The sequence below is a fragment of the Solea senegalensis genome, linkage group LG19, assembly GCF_019176455.1.
Source record: "Solea senegalensis isolate Sse05_10M linkage group LG19, IFAPA_SoseM_1, whole genome shotgun sequence".
NCBI lineage: Eukaryota > Metazoa > Chordata > Actinopteri > Pleuronectiformes > Soleidae > Solea > Solea senegalensis.
In genome coordinates, this window is record NC_058038.1 from 16,887,950 (window position 1) to 16,907,939 (window position 19,990).

Genomic DNA, 19,990 nt, shown 5'->3' on the forward strand with positions numbered 1-19,990 from the left:
TCCTGGTCGATGCAGTCACGGGGAAAACATTGATCAATCCTGAGATTCCTCTCTAATATTATAATAAAAATAATAATATGTAAATTGTACTCTGTGTGAATGAATAAAAGTACAATTAAAACAAATTCATTCAGTTGGTAGAGAAGAGGAAGAAAATCTAAATTCATGAAGCTGGAACATATTTGAAAAATAATATAATAATAATAAAATGGTTGCTTGTTCTTTTACGATTGATGGACCTGATTCAAAATGATTAGTCAACTCATCATTTCAGCTCTAGTCCACACACTAAAGCATATTACAACATCGAAACATGAAGAACATCTAGAGACATTGTCCCACAAATGAAATCTTTTAAAAACAGAAATAATGCCACATCAGTTCCCCTGTGTTTTATTTGTCCAGTTTTTCAAATCAATCTATGGAAAGACGTGACGTTATTGCAGGATGTAATTCCAGGAAACTTTTCTCAGTACAAAAGAGACGGAAAACAGAAGAGTGAGCTTTCAGACCTGCGGGGTCTTTGGCTGGTATGGAGGCGATCTGCAGTCCACCCGTGTGTAACTGATATGGCTGCTGTGTGCGCTGATGTGGCTAATAGAGCAAATGGTGGGTGAGATGCGAGGGCTGGCTGAAGGGAGAAATGAGGCCATTAATGTCACAACCTCGCTCATGTTATCCACAGTTTATAAAGACAAAATAAAAATGTTTGTTTCTTTATGTGACACGCTTTTAAGGAAACACAGGAGAGTGAGGACTCTGCTGGACTACATCAGTTAATATGCATGTATGCTTATTGCAAAATGGAACCTTTTCCATTGTAAACACTGTCGTTGGGACCTGTATTCCTCATTTGTACTAGGGATGAACCAATGCAATGGTTAGTATTGGTCTGATACTGGTCAAAATCCCTGGATTGGATAAAAACAAAAACACTACAAATTCAATACTATCCGAAAGCCTGAAGTGCTTCACTAAGCACAGTCTGTAAAATGTGAGCTGTTTATTTCCTCTTTATGGGAGCAAAGTATTTGCTATACAGTTACATTATGTTTTTGAAATGGCTTGTTATGGCTCGGCGGTAAATGCATCAGCACAACTGTGTTGTTAACGGCGTCGTAGTTTAAAGGACGTAAAAACGCAACTGCATTGCACCGATATCAGTTTCTGAAGATTACTCAAGGCTGTGATGCAAACGGTGCTATCGAGTCATCGCTAATTAAATCCCATCCCAGGTAAAGTCTAACTTTAGTTTAACAGAACACACTGCAGGGTCCCGACAAGGATAGGTGTGCAAAGTGGAGTGAATGTGTGTATCTCTGTGTCCATCAACTGTGTCTGTATGTGTGTGTGAGCATGTAGGCCTATTTTAATTGTTGCCATGGAAACAGAGTGCTACCAGAGGAGTCTGGATTGAAAGAGGGCATCTTTCGCTGTCTGTGTCTCACTCTGTGACTTCTCCCTTCTCTGTCTTTCTTCTTGTTCTTCTCTTTTCCAATCACTGTTTCTCCATCCCTCTATCATTCCTTTCTCCATCTTTCCTTCACTCTGTTTTATCTCACTAATGTCTCACTGAGGTCCTCCTTGGTTTATATTCTCTGTCTTTCTCTAGTTTTCTACCACTCCCCCCTCCTTCGTTTTCTGTCTCCCAATGCCTCTTTCCAGCCCTCCCTCCCTCCCTCCCTCCCACAGCTCCATCCTTCCTGGAGAGTGGTGTGCAATTGACTATTAACACAGGGACCTGTAATTAGTGCTGACGAACCTCCAGCAATTAGTTTTCCCTGAAGAAGTTGTTCTGTCATCTCTGCATACGTCCCTTTATCCCTCTCTCAATGTCCTCCGTGCTTTTTCTTTCTCTCTGTCACTTCCTGTCTCATTAGCTGTCAGCTTCAATAGGCGCTTATTGTTTTAGTGTTTTTTTGTTCTTCTTTGTATGTTCCAAACGACTCGTTATAGGCAGTCATGTATGAGATACACACACAATACACTGCACAACAAATTTCTGAGCAACAACACCCCCCCACTGTCCTGGGCATCTCTGCCCACAAACCTAAGTGAACATCTATTCCCAAAGAATGTACTCCCACACCGAGTATACGCTAGCAACTATATGCTAATACACTCAAGAGAACACATACACATCCTACACACAGATGTAAACACAGTGAATATGCACAGATCTGTTTTGTGTCCAGTGGTGTCCCACCTTGCTTCTGTCAACTCTCCGTCTTCTCTGTGTCCTCTCTCCCTCGTTCTTTTCACCTTTTTCAGCGGCCCACCTGCCTCTTGGCCCCTCCCCCCCCCGCATCCCCATTGATGAAAAGCTCTATAAATAAGCACACAATAGAGGGTGAGACGCAGACAATTATTGTGTGGGAGGCAGGTGGAAGGATGGAGGGATGGACAGCAAACAAGTCTGAGTGCTAAACTAGGCCAATGGGGGTTGAGAGCAGGTATCATATCAAAGTCTTTGCAAATCAGTCCGAGTGCCTCCTCTGTCAGTCCGTCTCAGGTCGGTGTGTCACTCATCTCGCTCCAGACAGTTTGTCAATCAGCTGAAGTTTGCATGAAGCCTTGTTCTCGTCCGTCTGCCCCCTTTTGCTTGTTCTCGTTCCTAATATCACTTGCTTAGATCCTTCGCTCTCTCCCTCCCTCTGTTGCTCCCACTTCACTCCTTTTTCCGTCCTCCCTTGTCAAGAATCCAGAATCTCATCTGGAGGGAGAGTTTATATCCTCCATAATATATGCCATAATGCTGCTTCAGAGGATTGGCCATCAATTATTGATCGATGTGAGAATATACAGAAGCCATAAGCCATCACACCATGTATCCATGTGTGTGTTTATGCACTATTTATACATGTCAACTGTGACCTCTCCTTTCATCCCTCTGTGAAACCTAATTTTCCACTAGCTTTCCCATTTTTTTTATATATCTCCATTTATTGCCCCATTTCTGAGGAGAGACATTGATATACACTGATTCATATGATGCATGTACTCGCCTCTCAGCGATTCAGCGTCGTGTTTAATCAATATTACATGGAGCTATGTTAAAGCTGCAGTGTGTAACTTCTGGTGATTTTATTGTTGGTGACATCATTGTTCTGTCTCTGATTGAACAGAAACAATGTAACGTTATTTAAACGCCACGTCCTTCATGTATACAGCGGCAGTGCCGCGGTGCGTTGGTGGAGGAAAGAAGCATTTATCTGTCTAGTATCACTTATCACGTATCACTTCCTGTGGGCCGTCAACACGAGATCTAAACACCCCTATACTGAGAAACACAGAAAGAGTCCTGTGGAGAATTGTGAAAATGAATTTGACAATAGTTTGAATATGTTTGTTTTTAAAAGTTATGTGATACAGATTTAACCTCCTCTTATCTTCTTCCCTATGCTGCTTCCTAAAATGCATATTGTCATCTCTTGCTGTTCCTCCTAACCTCTTTATCCTATCCCTTTACCTCAACAGGTATTACCCTCCCACTCCTCCACCATGCCTGTCTGCAGCTGCAGCAGCCCCTCCCTGCCTCCTGGCCACGCTGGGTCCTCCACCTATGTCCCCTCCATCGCCCAGGGGCACGAGAGTCCAGCACAGCCCCGACATCCACCTCCACCTCTGTCACTTCACTGCCGCACCAGCATTTCTTCTTGCCTATCTCTTCTTCTCCTGCTCCTTTGCCTTCTCCACCTGCCCCCCGCCTGCCACTCACGGAGAGAGAAAGGTGGGGGAGGCGGCGGCGGCGGTGGTCACTACATACCCATCCCGCAACCTCCGCCGCACCACATGGCCCTGCCCAACATCCTGCGAGGCCTCAGCATTGCTGTCGTCCTGGTGGGCAACTCTAGCGAAATGGCACTGGCCGGGGCCCGGGAGAAAGAGGACTTTCTCCACATGGCACCCAATGTGGAGCTGCTGACCATGAATGAGACGGACCCTAAAAGCATCATCAAGAGCATATGTGACCTCATGACTGAACACTGGCTGCAGGGTGTCGTGTTTGGGGATGACACTGACCAGGAGGCAATCGCCCAGATCCTGGACTTCATTTCAGCCCAGACGCACATTCCAATTCTAGGAGTCCGTGGGGGCTCCTCCATGATCATGGCTGCCAAGGTAGGTTCCTCAAAGCCTTTGTTCACAAATGTACTTCTCACTCACGTTTAAACAAAACGGTACAAATGAGCGCGTTAATAGTGGTTTGAGTATTAAAACTAAAAAGCTACCCAGTGGTTGGACAATGTCGGTCAGCAGAGACGTCTCACTTCCCTCTTATAGCTGCCATTGCATAAAACATTTGATTTGATGCTACTTTTAGTCACTCCTGTGGTGGATGATACAACGCTGTTGAGTTCTGACCTTAAGTCTCTGCTGGATTCCACTTCATTTGGTCATAGCTGCGTTGCTGTCACTGTTGTCAAATCATGTCACGGATAGATTTATAATAACAAATGATAGTTTACAAGAAATGACTCACTACATATTGTGCTGTTCAATTGTATATTGATTTGTCGTTTATTGTTTCTGTGCCCGTTTTTTGTTGTAAAATTGACTAAATGTAAGCGTCTAACTGTTGCTGGTTGGATTTAGCAGTCTCTCACACTGACAGCCCCCTCCCAAACAGTGTTACCGTAAAAGTGGCTTGCAACCTTCAAATACTCTCTACTCCACTGTCCTGATGTAAACTCTGCCCAAACCAGAAGGCATTAAGTGGCGACAGGTAGTCACTTCACACATGAGAAGGATCACAACTCTCGTTTTAAAGCCTTGAGAGTTGTGATTTGGCCATCGCCATACTGAGGTTATGTAACTGGAAAGCGTCTGCCAATCACGCTGGTGTCCACTCTAATCTTTACCATCTATTTTCCTCTAAATAGGAACATAATGTACGTAACTGAAACATTAAAGCCTCAGGAAAACCTTATTATTATTTTTACTTACTTAACATATTTAACAGATTCTTATTTTACTATCAGTGAATGTTGGATTTATGGCCCTTCAGTGTCTTCTTACTTCTTGCTTTAGCCTCAACTGGCAAACAGGAAGACGACATCCATTTTTATATAGTCTGTGGCTACGACGTGTATTTCTCCACTCCATCTGACTGTCATGCTGCATCACTATTAAACTAGCAGACAGACAAAGACAGAGTAAGCTGGGGTGTCTGAATGGAAGGAAAGAAATGCCAAATGTGCTGATGCAAAAGCCAGCATAACCTGGAGACTGCACCAGAATAGAGAGCTAGATCTCCGCCTATTTACTTGGCCTTGCCTAATGAGATAAAGCAATCTGCTGCTACTTTATCTGCGTCTGCCTGGGATCTGGACTTGGATCCTATTCCAAAAAATCAGCTCGTTCATTTGTTGCTTCACACACACACACACACACACACACACAAATCCAGCTGTCTGGGAATCTAGAACACTTACACCAGTTGCTCGCACCTACTGTGTTTGATTCAGGACCTCATAGTGTCTTCGTCTTATCTCAGCTGTCCCTGTTCCTGAGCTGATGTCCTCCCATTTGTCTACTGACCCTCTGTTGTCTACAGGTCTCTGTACCAAGAGAGACATGAGTTGCATTGACACCACAAGAGACACTACTGAAGCTCCCCTCTGTGTTCTTTCTCATTCGAGCACTAAGGAGAGAAATGGCAGGGTCCACTCTCTCAGGTGCAAAGTGTACTGGACTGTTAACACATTTTCCTACAGAGCAGTGCTCTTATACTGCACTCAGTTCCATTTTCTTACATATTCATGTCCCTCTCTCTTTGTCCCAGCACTGTAATAACATGTGTTTTAAACTCTCCACCTCGCTAATGGTATGTCCTTACAAACGTTTAAATATGTTAAAACCCTGTATGCATGGATGGCTGCATTACCTGTGGAAATGTATGTTTGTTTTTTTTATTGCATGGAAAGATGCAAGAATGTGAGTGGAGGAGGGAAACAGAGGGGGGTAGATTATTAAGGAATGAATGTGACTGTGCATTTGTGTGTGTGTGTGTGTGTGTGTGTGCAGAGACAGTATCATTCGTTAAGCCCATGTGCCCTAACTGCACCAGACAGCAGGAAAGAGCAGTGTTTTGTGGCAGAGGTTTAAATGGATTTTCCCAGGCCACAAGCCAGAGCCTGCCTCTCCTGAGAGCTTTCTCCTGGCTGTACCGGGACCCGGGAGAGTGAGGACGGAGCTGCGCTAAGGCCCAGTCTCCTAATGGATTTGTGTCTGCTTAATGGGCTGAGACAATGGAGTGGTGAAAATACGATAGAGAAAGATCAGAGGAAGAGAGGGACATGGGGGGGAAGATAGGGACAATGAGATTGGGTAAAAGAAATTCTACTTTAAGTGAAAGTATGTTGAGCGAAGGATGTGGGAACTGTTTGAGAGGTTTTGGCAAGGTCAGGTGATTGTTCGGGCTGAGGCGTGTGGACAGGTGATGCACAGATGAAGGTAAAGACTGTGATGTAGAGTAAATTGAAGCAGGAGGGTGTGGAAGAGGGAGTAAGGATGAGGTAGGAGATGTAGAAAAAGCGATAGAGGGTGGTCATGAAAGCTAGAATAAAAGGTTATGTTATCACGCTAAAGAATAACGGTGGTGTTTTTGTTTTTTCTCTCTCTGAGCGAGCGTCCAAGGAAATGGACTTACAGGGATACAGGAAATAGGGTTTGAAATATGAGGTGCTTATCTTAAGCCCTTGCTCTATCACACAGAAAAACACACACACACACACAAAAGTGTGCGCCCATCAAGACTGAAAGAGCGACTGCTGCAATTACAGTTGGCAAAATGTCCCCTCCTTCTTAATTACACATCAAGGAAGGAAGAGAACAGGGAGTGACGCAGGAGAGAATACAGCATTTTGATATTTCCTGCAGAATGGGAAAGCGTTTTAGATTGTTCCATAAAATGCACCCTGCAGTGTGGACTGCTGAAGTGCTGTGTGAAGTGTCAGGTTGAATCAGAGTCAAAATGACGTTTTTTTCTGTTCACATATGCATGCCCAAGTAATGTTACTCGGTGTTTGTGTCGAAAAACAAACACAATATTGAAACCCAGTGGGAGATGCTGTCCCCATCAAGTCCAGTGTCGTCAACCAAGACAACAGACCTTTGCAACACACCTGTCTCTTGGTTGGCTTTGTGCCTCCTGATATCTGTAACAAGAACCAAGCTGAATTCTTTAAAGCAATTCCCCCTGAGGATTGAGCAACACTGCAGCAGCAATTCAGCCATGAAGAGTAGAACTAGCTCTACCACAGTGGCTGCATGTATACACAGAGCTCACCAGTGAGAAGGAGCTACGTGCTGTAGTTAGTGCTAGTGCAGCGGAAACGTGAACTTGTGTATAAGCCTGACATTCAAGAGAATTAAATAGACGAAGGAGTGGAAAGAGGAAGCCAGGCTGCTCTAGTAACAAGGAATGAAGAAGAAGTCAGTGGAGGAGAAGAGAGAGGGGGAGAGAGATGGATGTAGTTAAAGGGCACCCACATCTGTATCAATGAATAAGATCAGTGAGGGAGGGCTGGACAGTAAGTAAGAGGATGAGTGCACTGAGTGCATGGCTGCATGACTGAGGAAGAGAGGAGAGAGACGGGAAGGCAGAGTGACATAGAGCGTGTGCTTGCAACAGCAGGTGGAGCGCCATCCATCCAGTGGAGCCAATGTTACATGAAAAAGCTTAGGAGGCTGCCTCTTTGCTCAGGAAATCTCAGCCTCAATGGTAGACCAATCAAGAAGCAGGGGAAGATGGATAGAGCACAGCTGTAGCCACATCTGTGAAAGATAGAGGAGGAGGAGGTGACGGAGAAGAGAGAGGGAAAGCATCCAACAGTTTACGGGCCTGTGTGCGTGTGTGCCGTTGAACATCTGTGTGTGTTCATGTCAATTTGTGTGTCGTTATTAGTAATGCAGCGATTACAGATTTTGACGGTATGATTGTTGTCTGAGGAAAAGCCACGATTTCACGGTTTAACATTTATAATGCGCCAGTTTTCAACACTCCACAATAAATTCACATGAGCGTCTTTAATTATAAATGTCATTGCATTATCCCCGGAGTGGATTACATGTCGTTTTGGAGAGCGCCCGATTCAGTGCTCCTTTTTCCTGCTTTGTTGCTGTTGGTTTACATTGTGCTGAAGAAAAACAAGTAACTCTTAACTCATTGCTACCAAGTTGACTCGGCGCTGTATCTCTATAAGCTTGCATGTGCATTGAATCAGTTTCCTGTTGGCCTTCATGTCACAGAAAAATAAACGGCAAACGGTGGGATGTTGCTGAAAGATGCTGCTGCCGTATGATCCTAGAGAGGAAATGTGGGTGCATTTGTAGAACGCCAAGTCAGAGTCATCGGACTGTAAATCGCATTATCCAGGTTTGTTAGTCCGACTAAGACCAGCTCGATTTTAGTCAGACTAACGCGTTTACATGACATTAAGAAAACCAAATTGGACTTTTAACATGCATGTAAACACACTGAGTGTTTCATTAAGCAGCTTTGTCAATTGTTTAATTGCTAATGCATCCATGTAGCTGCACTTTAATGTCCGGTGGCAACAAACATTAGCGGTGTAGCTCCGTGGCTGCCAGTTACTAAGCTGGAGTGTGGTTTATAGTTTTGGTGCCATGAGGCAACAACTGATCTTGTTGCCTCATGGCACTTTAAGCTGGTACACCAGACATATAGTCCTCGTGCACTTATCATTTCCCTCACTGTGCTACCGTTTTTCATTGACAGATACTGTGCTGAAAGATCTGTTTTGAGATTGTTGAGAACCATGTTGTTTTTAACCACGGGTAATACTGAAATTGTTTAGTAGTTGCATCCCTAGTTGCAACTATGCGTCTTGTTATCACCATCAGATATATGATATATTGTTTTCTTGGCTTAGCATGGTAGCTCGCTCAGTTTGGAAATGTCCATATACTGAACACAGGTATATCACCAGCCAGAGAATGGCAACTGGCAAATTTCCTGACCAATTCTGACCAATCACATAACCCTTTACAAGCACGTAGGACATGTCGAGTCTAGACTGCAGTGTAAAAATGAACCAAGGTTAAATGCAATATTGTAACATATTACTCCCTGAATTGTAATGAAATACAGGCATGAAAGCACCCTTACCTTCACTTGACCGAGTGCAGCTGGATAGTGATCTTGATGCTGTTGCAATAAATTTGAGATGCTGCACCCTTAGCAGTGACTGTTTTCCTGATCATTCTTTCAGTATCCAAAATGCTCTCATACCTCCCTCATAAACAAAGTTCTGAAACAACCACCCGCCATGGTTGAACGTGGTCCAAGGTTCCACTGAACTGACCTTGTTGCTTCATGGCACTTCAAGCTGGTGCACCAGATACTTCTGCCTGCAGTAACTTGTCATTTGTTGAATCTTCCTTTTCCTCACTGTGCTACTGTTCTCCGTTCTCAAAATCTGAACCAGAAACACTCCATGTTGCCATGATGACCATGACGTTTTTAATGGTGAAATTGGCTAATAGTTGCTTTCCTAGTGGTTATAGCTGCCATGGCTGTAGATGCCTGAGCTTCAGTAATCATGATGATCTAAAGCTTTGGCTAATGCTCATATTATCAAGACATGATTAGCCATTTTCCCCAGCTTGTCTAGAAGGTATGGCTTTGTAATGGTTGCAAATAGCTGCAGTTGTTGCTGATCACCCTGAGGCAGCAACACAATACGAAACAGCGAGCTTATCTGTAAGCGGGGGCTGCTGCTGCTGCTATAGATCAGGAGAGAGATAACATTCACTTGTTCGTGGGATTTGAATGTACGATTGTCTGCAATTAATGAGAAAAAGGAAAAGCAGCAAACTCTAATGACCCGAGGGGAACTACAATGACGAACAATCGCATACATGTAGAAACACACAGGCAAACATGCATAAAAGGCACAGGCATGCACATGCCCACATAATATGCAGTATGTATTTTCTTAAGTGTATATATATATATATATATATAAAGACAAACTCTGCGTTTGGGGGGGGTAATTAATGCATGAATATTGCATAATAATGGAAGAAATGCCAAGTAAGGTCCACAGTGAACACACATGTACCAACACAAATGTGTGGAGGCAAGCACACAGAGTGGCTGCCACATGCAAACAGGATGTGTTCACTGGCATTGTTTGTGGAACTGTCAGCCTTCTGTAGGAACAAAAGCTGTGGGATGCCATCAATTAACTTTTGCCCAAATAATTCAAGCTTTCAGATGTGGCCATTTGCCTGTGGCTGTCCAAGTTAGTGTATGTGTGTGAATTTCCTCCCGGGAAACATGCTCAATGATTGTATAGAATTGGTGATGATCTGTGTCCAGGGATAGTTATTACAGTGTATGTGCGTGCGTGTGTGTGTGTTTGTGTGTCTCAGTTAAACACTTTAATTGAAGCACAGGGGTGAATTCATAGGGATAATTAATGTCTTTGCCTCAGAAACATGTTCCCCTTGTCCTGTGTAGTTCTGTTTACTCTACATGTACGGAAAAATAGTCATTCATTCATTTTTGCTCTTACATTCATTATGTTCTCTAGCGGGTTAAGTCCAATGGATTGAACATGAATGTGCCTGCATTTATATTCCCAATTAATGTCCTACAATAACACCTATTGTTGTGTTAATCACTGTGGTCCTGTACCCTGTTAATGTAATGTGCTGTTCGGCTTGGCAGCGCTGTGTCCTTGTTGTAACAGCGATGCAATTAGGAACATTTGTAAATGATAAGAGAATTAAAAGTCTCTCTTTCTTTTTGTCACTTTTTATTTGTCCTCCAGTTTCCCTGTCCCTCTCTCTGTTCCCCTTCTCTTTCACATCTCTCTCCCCTAATTGTTTAGTTCATTCATGGATTGCGTTGTGTCGAGTAAAGCACAGTAAACCCATTGTAACAGCTTTCTGATCCATCCTTTCATCCTGGATAAAGGTTCTTTTCTCTGTTCACTTTTTATCCCGGGTGCCTCTCTGTTAGCGGTTTCATTGTCTGTGGGTCTCTTAGACTTAATCGTATGACTATTTTCATAGAGATGAATGTTTACCTCTCCTCTAATTATTTTGTTACATTTTTTAACTTAAACCCATGTGTTTCTTCATTGTTTTTTCATTACACAGGAGTTTTTCATAACAGAGAATAATAACAGCTCATGTTTACCATTGTGGTAATAATAATGCATTCTCATTGGAAACACAAGCATCTGCATGCTTTAGGCAACGAGAGATGCATATACATCCACATTTATAGAAACAACAACACGTCTATAGAAACAACGTGATCTGGGTTCCTCTGTACTGCGTGGCCGCTCCACTGCTAGTTTCTTTTCATTGTCCTGGTTTAGAAAATGTGACAACCCACTGTGTGTGTGTTCCCCTTTTCTGGAGAGAGAAAGTTCGAGAGTCAGACAGAGAGGAGGAGGGAAGGAAGAGGTAGGGAGAAATATTGAGGGCCCTAAATTTATGTGTCCTATTTTCCAACCCCGTTGGTCTCAATTTACTCTGGCCATTTAGAATGTGGCCATTTTTAAACTCACCCCATAACTTTTTTTTTCGTACCGCCTCCTCCCTCACTGCCTCACTTTCTCTCTTTCCATCCCAAAGTCGATTTCTCTTTTCTGCTCCATTGCTTTACATTATAAACAGATTGCTCCTGTTCGGTAGATAAATGCGGGCAGATGTTGTGCTTATACTTAAATACTTACTTAATAATTAAAAATAAATGAGGAAGGTTCTTACAAAATGACTGATTTCACACAGCCCAAACCAAAGTGATATATGTTCCATTCCAGCGTTTCTCCCAGTCCACCTGCCCCCCTTTTTGCCCCCTCATCCTTTTTCTTTATGAATATTGCGAGCTAGCAAAGGTTCATCCTGCTGTGACGAGGCAAGAAAACAGATTTACACCACATGCACAGGTGCCACCCATGTATCCACACTTTGCTCTTTTTCCTCTCCTCTCTCCATCGGGCCATCAACTCACTCCAAAATCCCTCCTCCCGTCCCTTTTCCCACCTGCTTGGCCTCTTTTCCTTCAGTCTCTCTCAGTCTTGGTACAGGTCCAGCCACACCTTCCCTCCAAACCCAACCCTCCCTTCACATCACCTGACTTACACCTCGCTCTCACTATCCTCCTTACCTTATATTGACTATTATAAACTATATCACTATCCAATTATCATCCTTTAAATCACCAATCGGCTACAGTCACACTACAGATATTCCTGCTTTCTATAATACCCTCACTTTCTGATTGTACAGAGCTAACACCTAGCAGAGCTCTTAGCTGTGAACAAAAAACTCTGCTAACACTTTCACGTTCACATTTCCATCAGTCTCATAACGAAAGTCCCTTTTTTTTACATTTTGCTTTGCGTAATACTTTTGAAATACATCAGCAAGTATGAGTGGAATCGTCTAGTGGGTGCCTGGTTGCAGGTGACGACTGTGAACTTCCAACTGTCATGGCAACAGGAGTTTGTTTTCCAACTGGAAGACCAGGTCTATTTTTATGTACAGTCTATGGTCAGGACAAAGATTATTTTGATCTGAAAATGCCATTTTCAAACTGAAATGTGGTAGAATTAATGTAGCCGTAGTCCAGTGCTCCCTTTTACCAATTCTCCCTATACTTCATCACCACCATTATCTACAAGCAGCTCCTCTCACCTTCCCTCCTCTCCTCTGATATCCATCCTTAGCCTTTTATCCCCTTGTGAACCTAACACTCTTTTGCCAGGACCGTAATTAGCCTTATCTCCACTTGCCTCCGCCCTGATTCAGAGGTGGAGAGGGAATGGACCTCTATCTATTCATAGGCCGAGATGAGTCAGTGCTTTTCTATGAAGTATACAGTACATATAGAGATGAGAGAAGAGTGGAAACTATAAAGGACTGGTTAATTACTGCACCATAGCCCTGCCAGTGAAAGAATCAAAGGCATGTCGCTGCCCCGCCCTGTCTCACCCTGACACCAGCCTCTTTCACCTTTAGCACAGCCATTTCCCCTCCGACTGTTTACAGCTGTCCATTTATAAACTTCTGCGTCTCTTGCTCCTGCTGGCAGATGGTTAGTCTTGTACACAAACAGTCACAGATTCAGACCCAACAGCGTCCAGTCTGTTCATGTGAGAATAATGAATGAATGAGACTTCACCTCATCTTCGCTCTACAGTCACTCTACATCGGTGTGTCATTCAGAGCTTCGACGTAGCCGCTGTGTTTCATTTGTGTAATTACTGTCAGCAAATGACCCTTTGTTTCCTGAAAGCATAGCATCTTCTCCATTGGATTTTATAGTTTTAGTTTTTAGTTTTAGTTAGTGCCAAATTTTGTGGCTGAAACAGCCGGAGGGAGCGGTCTTTGTAAAGCTTATTTGGGATACAGGTTTAAAGATATTCTTTTCTAAGTCAAATTTGCAACAAAAGAATTATAAAAATCAAGAAATATATTGGTAAACCAGTAGGTAGGAACCTCTTGTTCAGACACTGAGGATGTGTTAGCCTGATACAGACTTGTCGTACACAGTTTGTACATCAGTACAAACTATCATCCTGTGACTCATTTTTAAGAGGCACAGTCATGCATATAAACTATCAAACTGTGTGTCATTTTCTGGACAATCATAGATTTGTTGTGACAATGTACTAGAGCTCTATCAAACAGCGTGAACATGGTGCTGAGGCTGGATACCCATATCCTCGCCGAGACTCCAGCTCCGTTTGTTCAGTGTCACTTCACTCAAGAACTTGCAAATCAAGAGGCACAGTAGAATTTCAGACATGAGGATACCACCGTGTGAGTCAACTCGCCTGTCAAGACACATCAGTGCACAAATCCTCACCAACTTCATTAAGTTGTTGACGGCACAGTGGCATAGTTGTTAGCACTGTTGACTCACAGCATTTGAGTCCCAGACCATTCCAGGTCTTTTCTGTGGCGGATGGGAAAAGGGGAACGCTTAGGGAAAGGCTCCTGTCAATGTCCATGACCAAGGCACTGCCATTCAAATGGAGTTGCTCCTTGGGTCCATTGTTCCTTGTTCCTAGTTCTACGAAGGTTTCCTAGAAGAGAATTTCTGTTCTCAAAGTGACTTGTAAAATAAGAATGGGAAAGTGTTGAGCATGGCTGTGTTTAAATAGAGAATAAAAGTCAATGCAAACAAAGGAAATGAGGCCAAATGATGTCAATTGAGAATCAAATCAAGCTGATAAAAATTCAAACAAATGCAGCCCGTGAGAGTCTTGGCACTCTTAGACCCCATTCTCACTCACTCTCCATCTCTTAAACCCCACCGTATATCACAATCTAAATCAAACATGTATCAAAAGCAGCAACTCAAAGTTAGGAAGCTCATTTTTCCTTAGCTTTATTCATTTCAACAACAAATCCTGGTTTCATTATACAGTTAAAACAATACTAAGATGTCGCAAGATGATATTTGGGTCTCAGACTGAAGATGTCTTGTCAGCTTGTTAAGCCCACGTGAGACAAATTGTGATTTAACATTTTGTTGCAACTAACAGACAAAAGCCTACATTCAGGTCACCATCACATGAAGAAGCTGCGACTAGGTTATATTAAGCATTTTATGCTTGGCGGAAAAAAAAGGTCTAATGACCGCTTGATAATTTCAACAGAATAATCTTCTGTGACCTTAAAAACATGATTGAACTGGTTGCTTGAGTGACGTCTGAAGTGCGGCAGGGAAAGCCCTGCTGGTGCTCTTGGTAAAAGGGGAAACAATGTTTATTTATAGATTTTTGGCTGCATTCAGATCACAGGTTACAAAACAAACACCTTTGTTTTGTAACCTGTGATTTAAATGTCGTCCTGACAAAAACACGCTGGCTTCTTTTTAAAAAAAACAAACAAAAAAGTTAAAGGCTTTTTAAATGCTGTCTTTCTTGTTGTTTTTACTTTAAGATTAATTGAATTGTTTTAGTGCATTTATACAAATTTGCTTTGTTTGTCTGTGCTAACACATTCATCAGTGTTTCCTTTCACAAACACTCCCCCTCTACATTTATAAAGCCATATATAGTTGTTGTCCTTCAGTTTGTATTTCTTTTCAGAAGTTAACTTTTGTCTTTTTCTTTCTTTTTTCTTTGCTATCTCTTAGTCTTGGCCATATTCTGTCTCGCCCCTGGCCTAATGTGTGGATCGACTGTCACACATCTCTGTATCATTGGAAGGAAAGAGTGAAGGAAGGCAAGACTGCCTGTCTTAGATGAGGAAAGGAAACTAGAGAGAGAGGGAGAGGGGGGGTATAGAGAAGATTAATTAAGAAAGAGTGAAGAGTGCAGGAGGCAGGGATGTGGAGGGGAGACAGGCGCGAGTGAAAACCACATTGTACTCGCTCAATTACTCACCAATGCTGTGCCAAGCTGGCCCTCGTCAAAGCCACGTGACACACACACACAAACACACAGTAGCCTGTGCATTAGACTACTATGTTCTTGCTGACCTAAAGTATCATGCACCATGGTTCTCAAGCTGTGGTACGTGCACCACCAGTGGTACGCCAGCTTCCTCTAGTGATATTTGGAGGAGAATCAGATATACTGAGCTGAGGAATTTTGACCAGAGTGCGTAGAAAATGAAACAACTGACAACAAAAAATGTATCTTATGTCTAACCTTAGTCACCTTATCTCTTGCTCCATCTTAATCTAATTTCACTATACCCGTGTCTAAAGTATATTTGAGGAAGAGGAAGATGATGAGAGAGCAAATAATCTTATTGGGAATAAATCTGCCTCCTTTGACCTATTTACACCACCGTATTTTAACGTTGGTGATAATGGGTTTACTATTAGCTCAATATTTTCTCAGGTGGTACTAAACAGTATAAACAGTTTGAGACCTTTTACCCAAACACGAGCAACTACTTCCTAGCCTCAAGTCTTGAGGTTTCTTAACACATTTTCCCATGATTTATTAGCACGTTAATAATATTTTTCAGACAATCAGTCAATGTAAGCTGTCATGCCAGCAATTACATTTTTCAAAATGCTTATTGTTGATGATGCGAGATTTAAAATAGCATACAGTATGCATACAGCCGGAACTGTTAACAAACAAATGGGACATTCTTCAAATCCTGGTAGACACCATTACTGTATTGACGCACTTCCACTATGCCATTCCAGCACGTCTCACCTCGGGCTCGACTCTACACGGTTCGGTTTTCCATTACTGTAGTACCTCCTCAACATGGGTGGAGTCAAGTAAAGTATCGCCTCAGCTCGCTTGGGACCTCGTCAGAGCAGGTACTCAAAAAAGTACCAGTTACAAGCGCTAATGGGTAAAACCATGCCGAGTCGCGCCTTGCTGGAACTGTGTAGTGCAAAAGCACTATAAGTATATCTGGAAGTGATTAAGTTTAAGTCTCTGAATCAAGCAAGCTCCTCTCTCTTGCCCAGGTACTCTTCTTTTTTTCATTTTTGTTATTAAAATCATCATCACGAGACGCCGACTCCATCTGTTTCTTCCAGCGAAGCTATTTTCTTCTCTATATTCTCTTAATTTATCTGCTTGATTGCACAGTTGTAATAGGTACTGATGTAACTAGCAACAGTGCGTCGACATTCGCCTCTAAATTATTCACAATTTTGTGTGATTTATTTGTGTTGCCATTTATATGCAACGGCTCTAACGATAAAACCAAGACGTAAACGTTAATCAGTCCTTAAAGACAGTAATAACTGTCAAACTGGTCCTTACAAACAAAACACAGACACAAAAGTACAAAACACACTCAGAAACAGTACGTGGAGGCACTGAAAAATAAATTCCCGTCTTTTTACAAACACACATTTAAGAGAACAAACGTCAGGGAATGACCTACTGGAGCACAAACCGCCTCACATGCAGAGGCAAACCGTCATATGAATTCCAGGTGACAATCATTGTCAGAGGCTGTTTCTCTCTGAGCTGATTGCCCAGAAACATTTCACCCAAGACAGGTGCCAGAAGCAAAACAGGCCAGCGGTTCACCATCATCTCCCATTCCACCCTCTCCGTGTGCCATCACACACAGGTGGATGGTTGTGAGGGAGGAACAGCTGTGCAGTAAATATAATCATTACAGTAAATAAAAAGATGCAAATTTACATGTTATCCACTCCGTGATTTATACGGAAGTCCCAGGAGTAATTGCTGTTTTTATATTTTATTTTGGATCATTCAAATATTTAAATGTCCTATTCATTCATTGCCAAAAAACATTCCTGGTGTTGAAGGGGAAAAAAAGAAACACTGAGAAGGTGTTTTTTACTCAACCCCATTCTGTCTATATCTTTCCATCCCTATATTTTGACTCCGCTGCTCTGGTGCTGTCTCTCTCTCCCTCCTCTCCCTCCCTCCCCTCCTCTCCCTCTCTTCCTCATGTCATGTGAGTTGAGTCCATGCGAGCTCTGGTGATGAATGTAAATGTTGCACCTCCCCACACTTGTTCTCCTAAATTACCGCCACCTCTTTCCTCTTCTCTCTGCATTTGCCCACAAGCCTGCAGTTTCATTCTAGCGCATCGACTGGTGGAATCTGCCCCCGTCGTCAGCATCCATATAAACACGTTTACAGATACAGTACACAGACCTATGAGTCACACGTAACAAATAGCACTGTGAGATGGAAAAATACATCTGTAAGATGCTTGTTTTGTGTGGATCACAGTTGTGGACCCCTGGAAAATACACCTGGCTCATTATATTCAACCTTGTATTGGTCACTAGGGACAGGCAGGGTTTTGTATTTATGCTTTTGAATTGGTTATAAATTTAACATTGCAGCACAAAGGTGATTTATTGTTTTCACTACAGCACTGGATAACTGAAATGCTTTGTTGGTGAAGTGTTGGTGCCAATCAGAGTCCGACTTGCGGGTAGTTCACTGACGTCACACTGAAGCTGAAACCAGTAAAGAGTAGACAAACTAGTTTCAGCGAATAGTTATTTTAAACCATGGAAGAAGAACAACCACAACAACCAGTTTTTTTGCCTTTGTGTTTCCATTAGGAATAGTACAAAAACTGTTCAATTTTACACTACCCTTCCCTTGGGGTACCAGAGTAATGGTATGGTACGTCACTGTCAGCTGGGCTACAGAAAAGTGTCTCTCCCTTGATGTCTTGTTGACACAAACAGCCACAAACCACAGCGCACACCAAGTAAAGGTACTGTTCTCTATCGAATTGCAAGCCTGGCTGAGGGCTTTACCGTTCCAAACCATACCAAACTGTACCAAACTGAACTATACCATGAAGGAAACTAGCCAGTTGTCACCCTCAACTATTCTATCTGCAAAAGCCAGCATGGGTAAGGCACCTAATGTCATGGTTTATGCATACATACATGCGCTGGGAATCACACAACACAGCTTGTAGGGATTTGACTATAGGGAGGTTTTAGGTCCTGTAGCTTCTGAAGGATCCTTCAGAGGTGTTGGTAGTATGAGGTACTGACACATCCAGGAGTAAGTGCTGACTGCGCTGTGCACGCCTCCTGCACCGGGAACTAGCTTCAGACAGACAAGCATGCTGCCACTGAAACCAAGCCCCCTGAAAGTTGGAGCTAGACTCAGACAGTATCTCCTTTGGTGACCTCTCTTGGGTATAAATCTAAGTTAAGTGAACAAGAACACACCCACATCCTTAGAGTATGAGTTCAATGCAGACAGATGGTGAGACATTTAAATAGAACACCCAAGTGCTTCTTAGTCCTCCTGCCAATCTTCACCAAACGAGGCCCAAAACAATCGATACCCGTTGAATGAATTGGCAGACAGCGGAGCCAGAGGTGGCCTGGGTGCAGATCTGCAGGACCATTGACTGGGCTCTCGATTGCTGACAAGCTTGACAGGTGGTGGTGGTGGTGGTGTTGCTGCAGAATCCTGTTCTGCCTCCTCTCTCGGACCATTGGTGTCATTGTGTTCTCTTAAAGAGATTCACAGGAACTTTCTTTCATGTGAAAACCATGACCGCCTTCGTCATGTCTCATGACGTGTCCTCTCTTTTCACATGTTTGAAAAGAAGAGTTTATAAAAGTTAGGCTCATTTCAGCTGAAGCGTTGACGTCTTTGAAAGGGTCTTGTGTGTAAAAATGAGTCACATCTAATGGTAAGACTGCATTATACTGATCGGCCGCTCACCCCTTCCAAAGTGTCAGGGAACTATGATGGCCTTCACATACCAAAAAGAACATAGCTATTTTTTGTTTGTGTAATAAGATTCAGCCTCAATACAAATACAAATGCACACTCTGTCTAGTTTGTCCATTCTGGCTTGCTGTAGAAACATGGCAGTGCCTTGCCTAAAGTACAAATAGACGTTTTTTTTTATTTGAAAGAGATTATTTACCCATACCAACATAATTTATGGGCAATATATTACATTTCTGCCAGTAAACCCTCCTACATGTTACACACTGCACCTTTAAGTGGAAAAAAGCTTAATCACCATATTATCATGTTGCGTAACTTGTTATTGTTTTTCATCCTTTTGTCTTTATCACCGTTACCATGTTTAGTATCATCAGTCGCCATCATCATTATTATCCATCAAACAAATTCCTGCTGAGCATTAGCTTCTGTATTTGTTCTCCGTCACATCAGTCTTTTATCAGGCTCGTGTCTGGTCCGCTGGTGTTTGGCCGCCCTGCTCTCTGTCAGAGGCTGATTTGCATTCGCAAAGTCAAACGGGCTTAATAGACTTTTATTGGCACGAGGTGGCTCGGTGCTGAGGGTTCTTTTTAAACAATGCAATATGCTAATAAACAGAACGCTGTGTACCGCGGCAACAGCTGGCACAACAACAACAAAACAACAACACATGCAAGCGTCCAACTCAAAGGCCTGCATTAATAAATCCACTAGTGCAGTGCCTGTCCAGTATGTGCCTTTTTTGTATGTGTGTGTGTATTTTCGCTGTGTTTGAATGGTCACTGTGTTCTGTGTGCTGTGGGAGAAGAGGTGGAAGCAGT

At 42.8% G+C, this 19,990-nt stretch overlaps 1 protein-coding gene across 2 annotated transcripts in view; it reads left to right on the forward strand.

The window, feature by feature from the left end:
• The window catches only part of LOC122785653 (glutamate receptor ionotropic, NMDA 2B), a 119,006-nt gene that overhangs the window by 27,502 nt on the left and 71,514 nt on the right, over positions 1-19,990 (forward strand). For both annotated transcript variants that reach the window (XM_044051548.1, XM_044051549.1), the window contains one exon: positions 3,478-4,122. In XM_044051548.1, the coding sequence (XP_043907483.1) occupies positions 3,478-4,122 (645 nt within the window). The remainder of the gene's footprint in view (positions 1-3,477; positions 4,123-19,990) is intronic.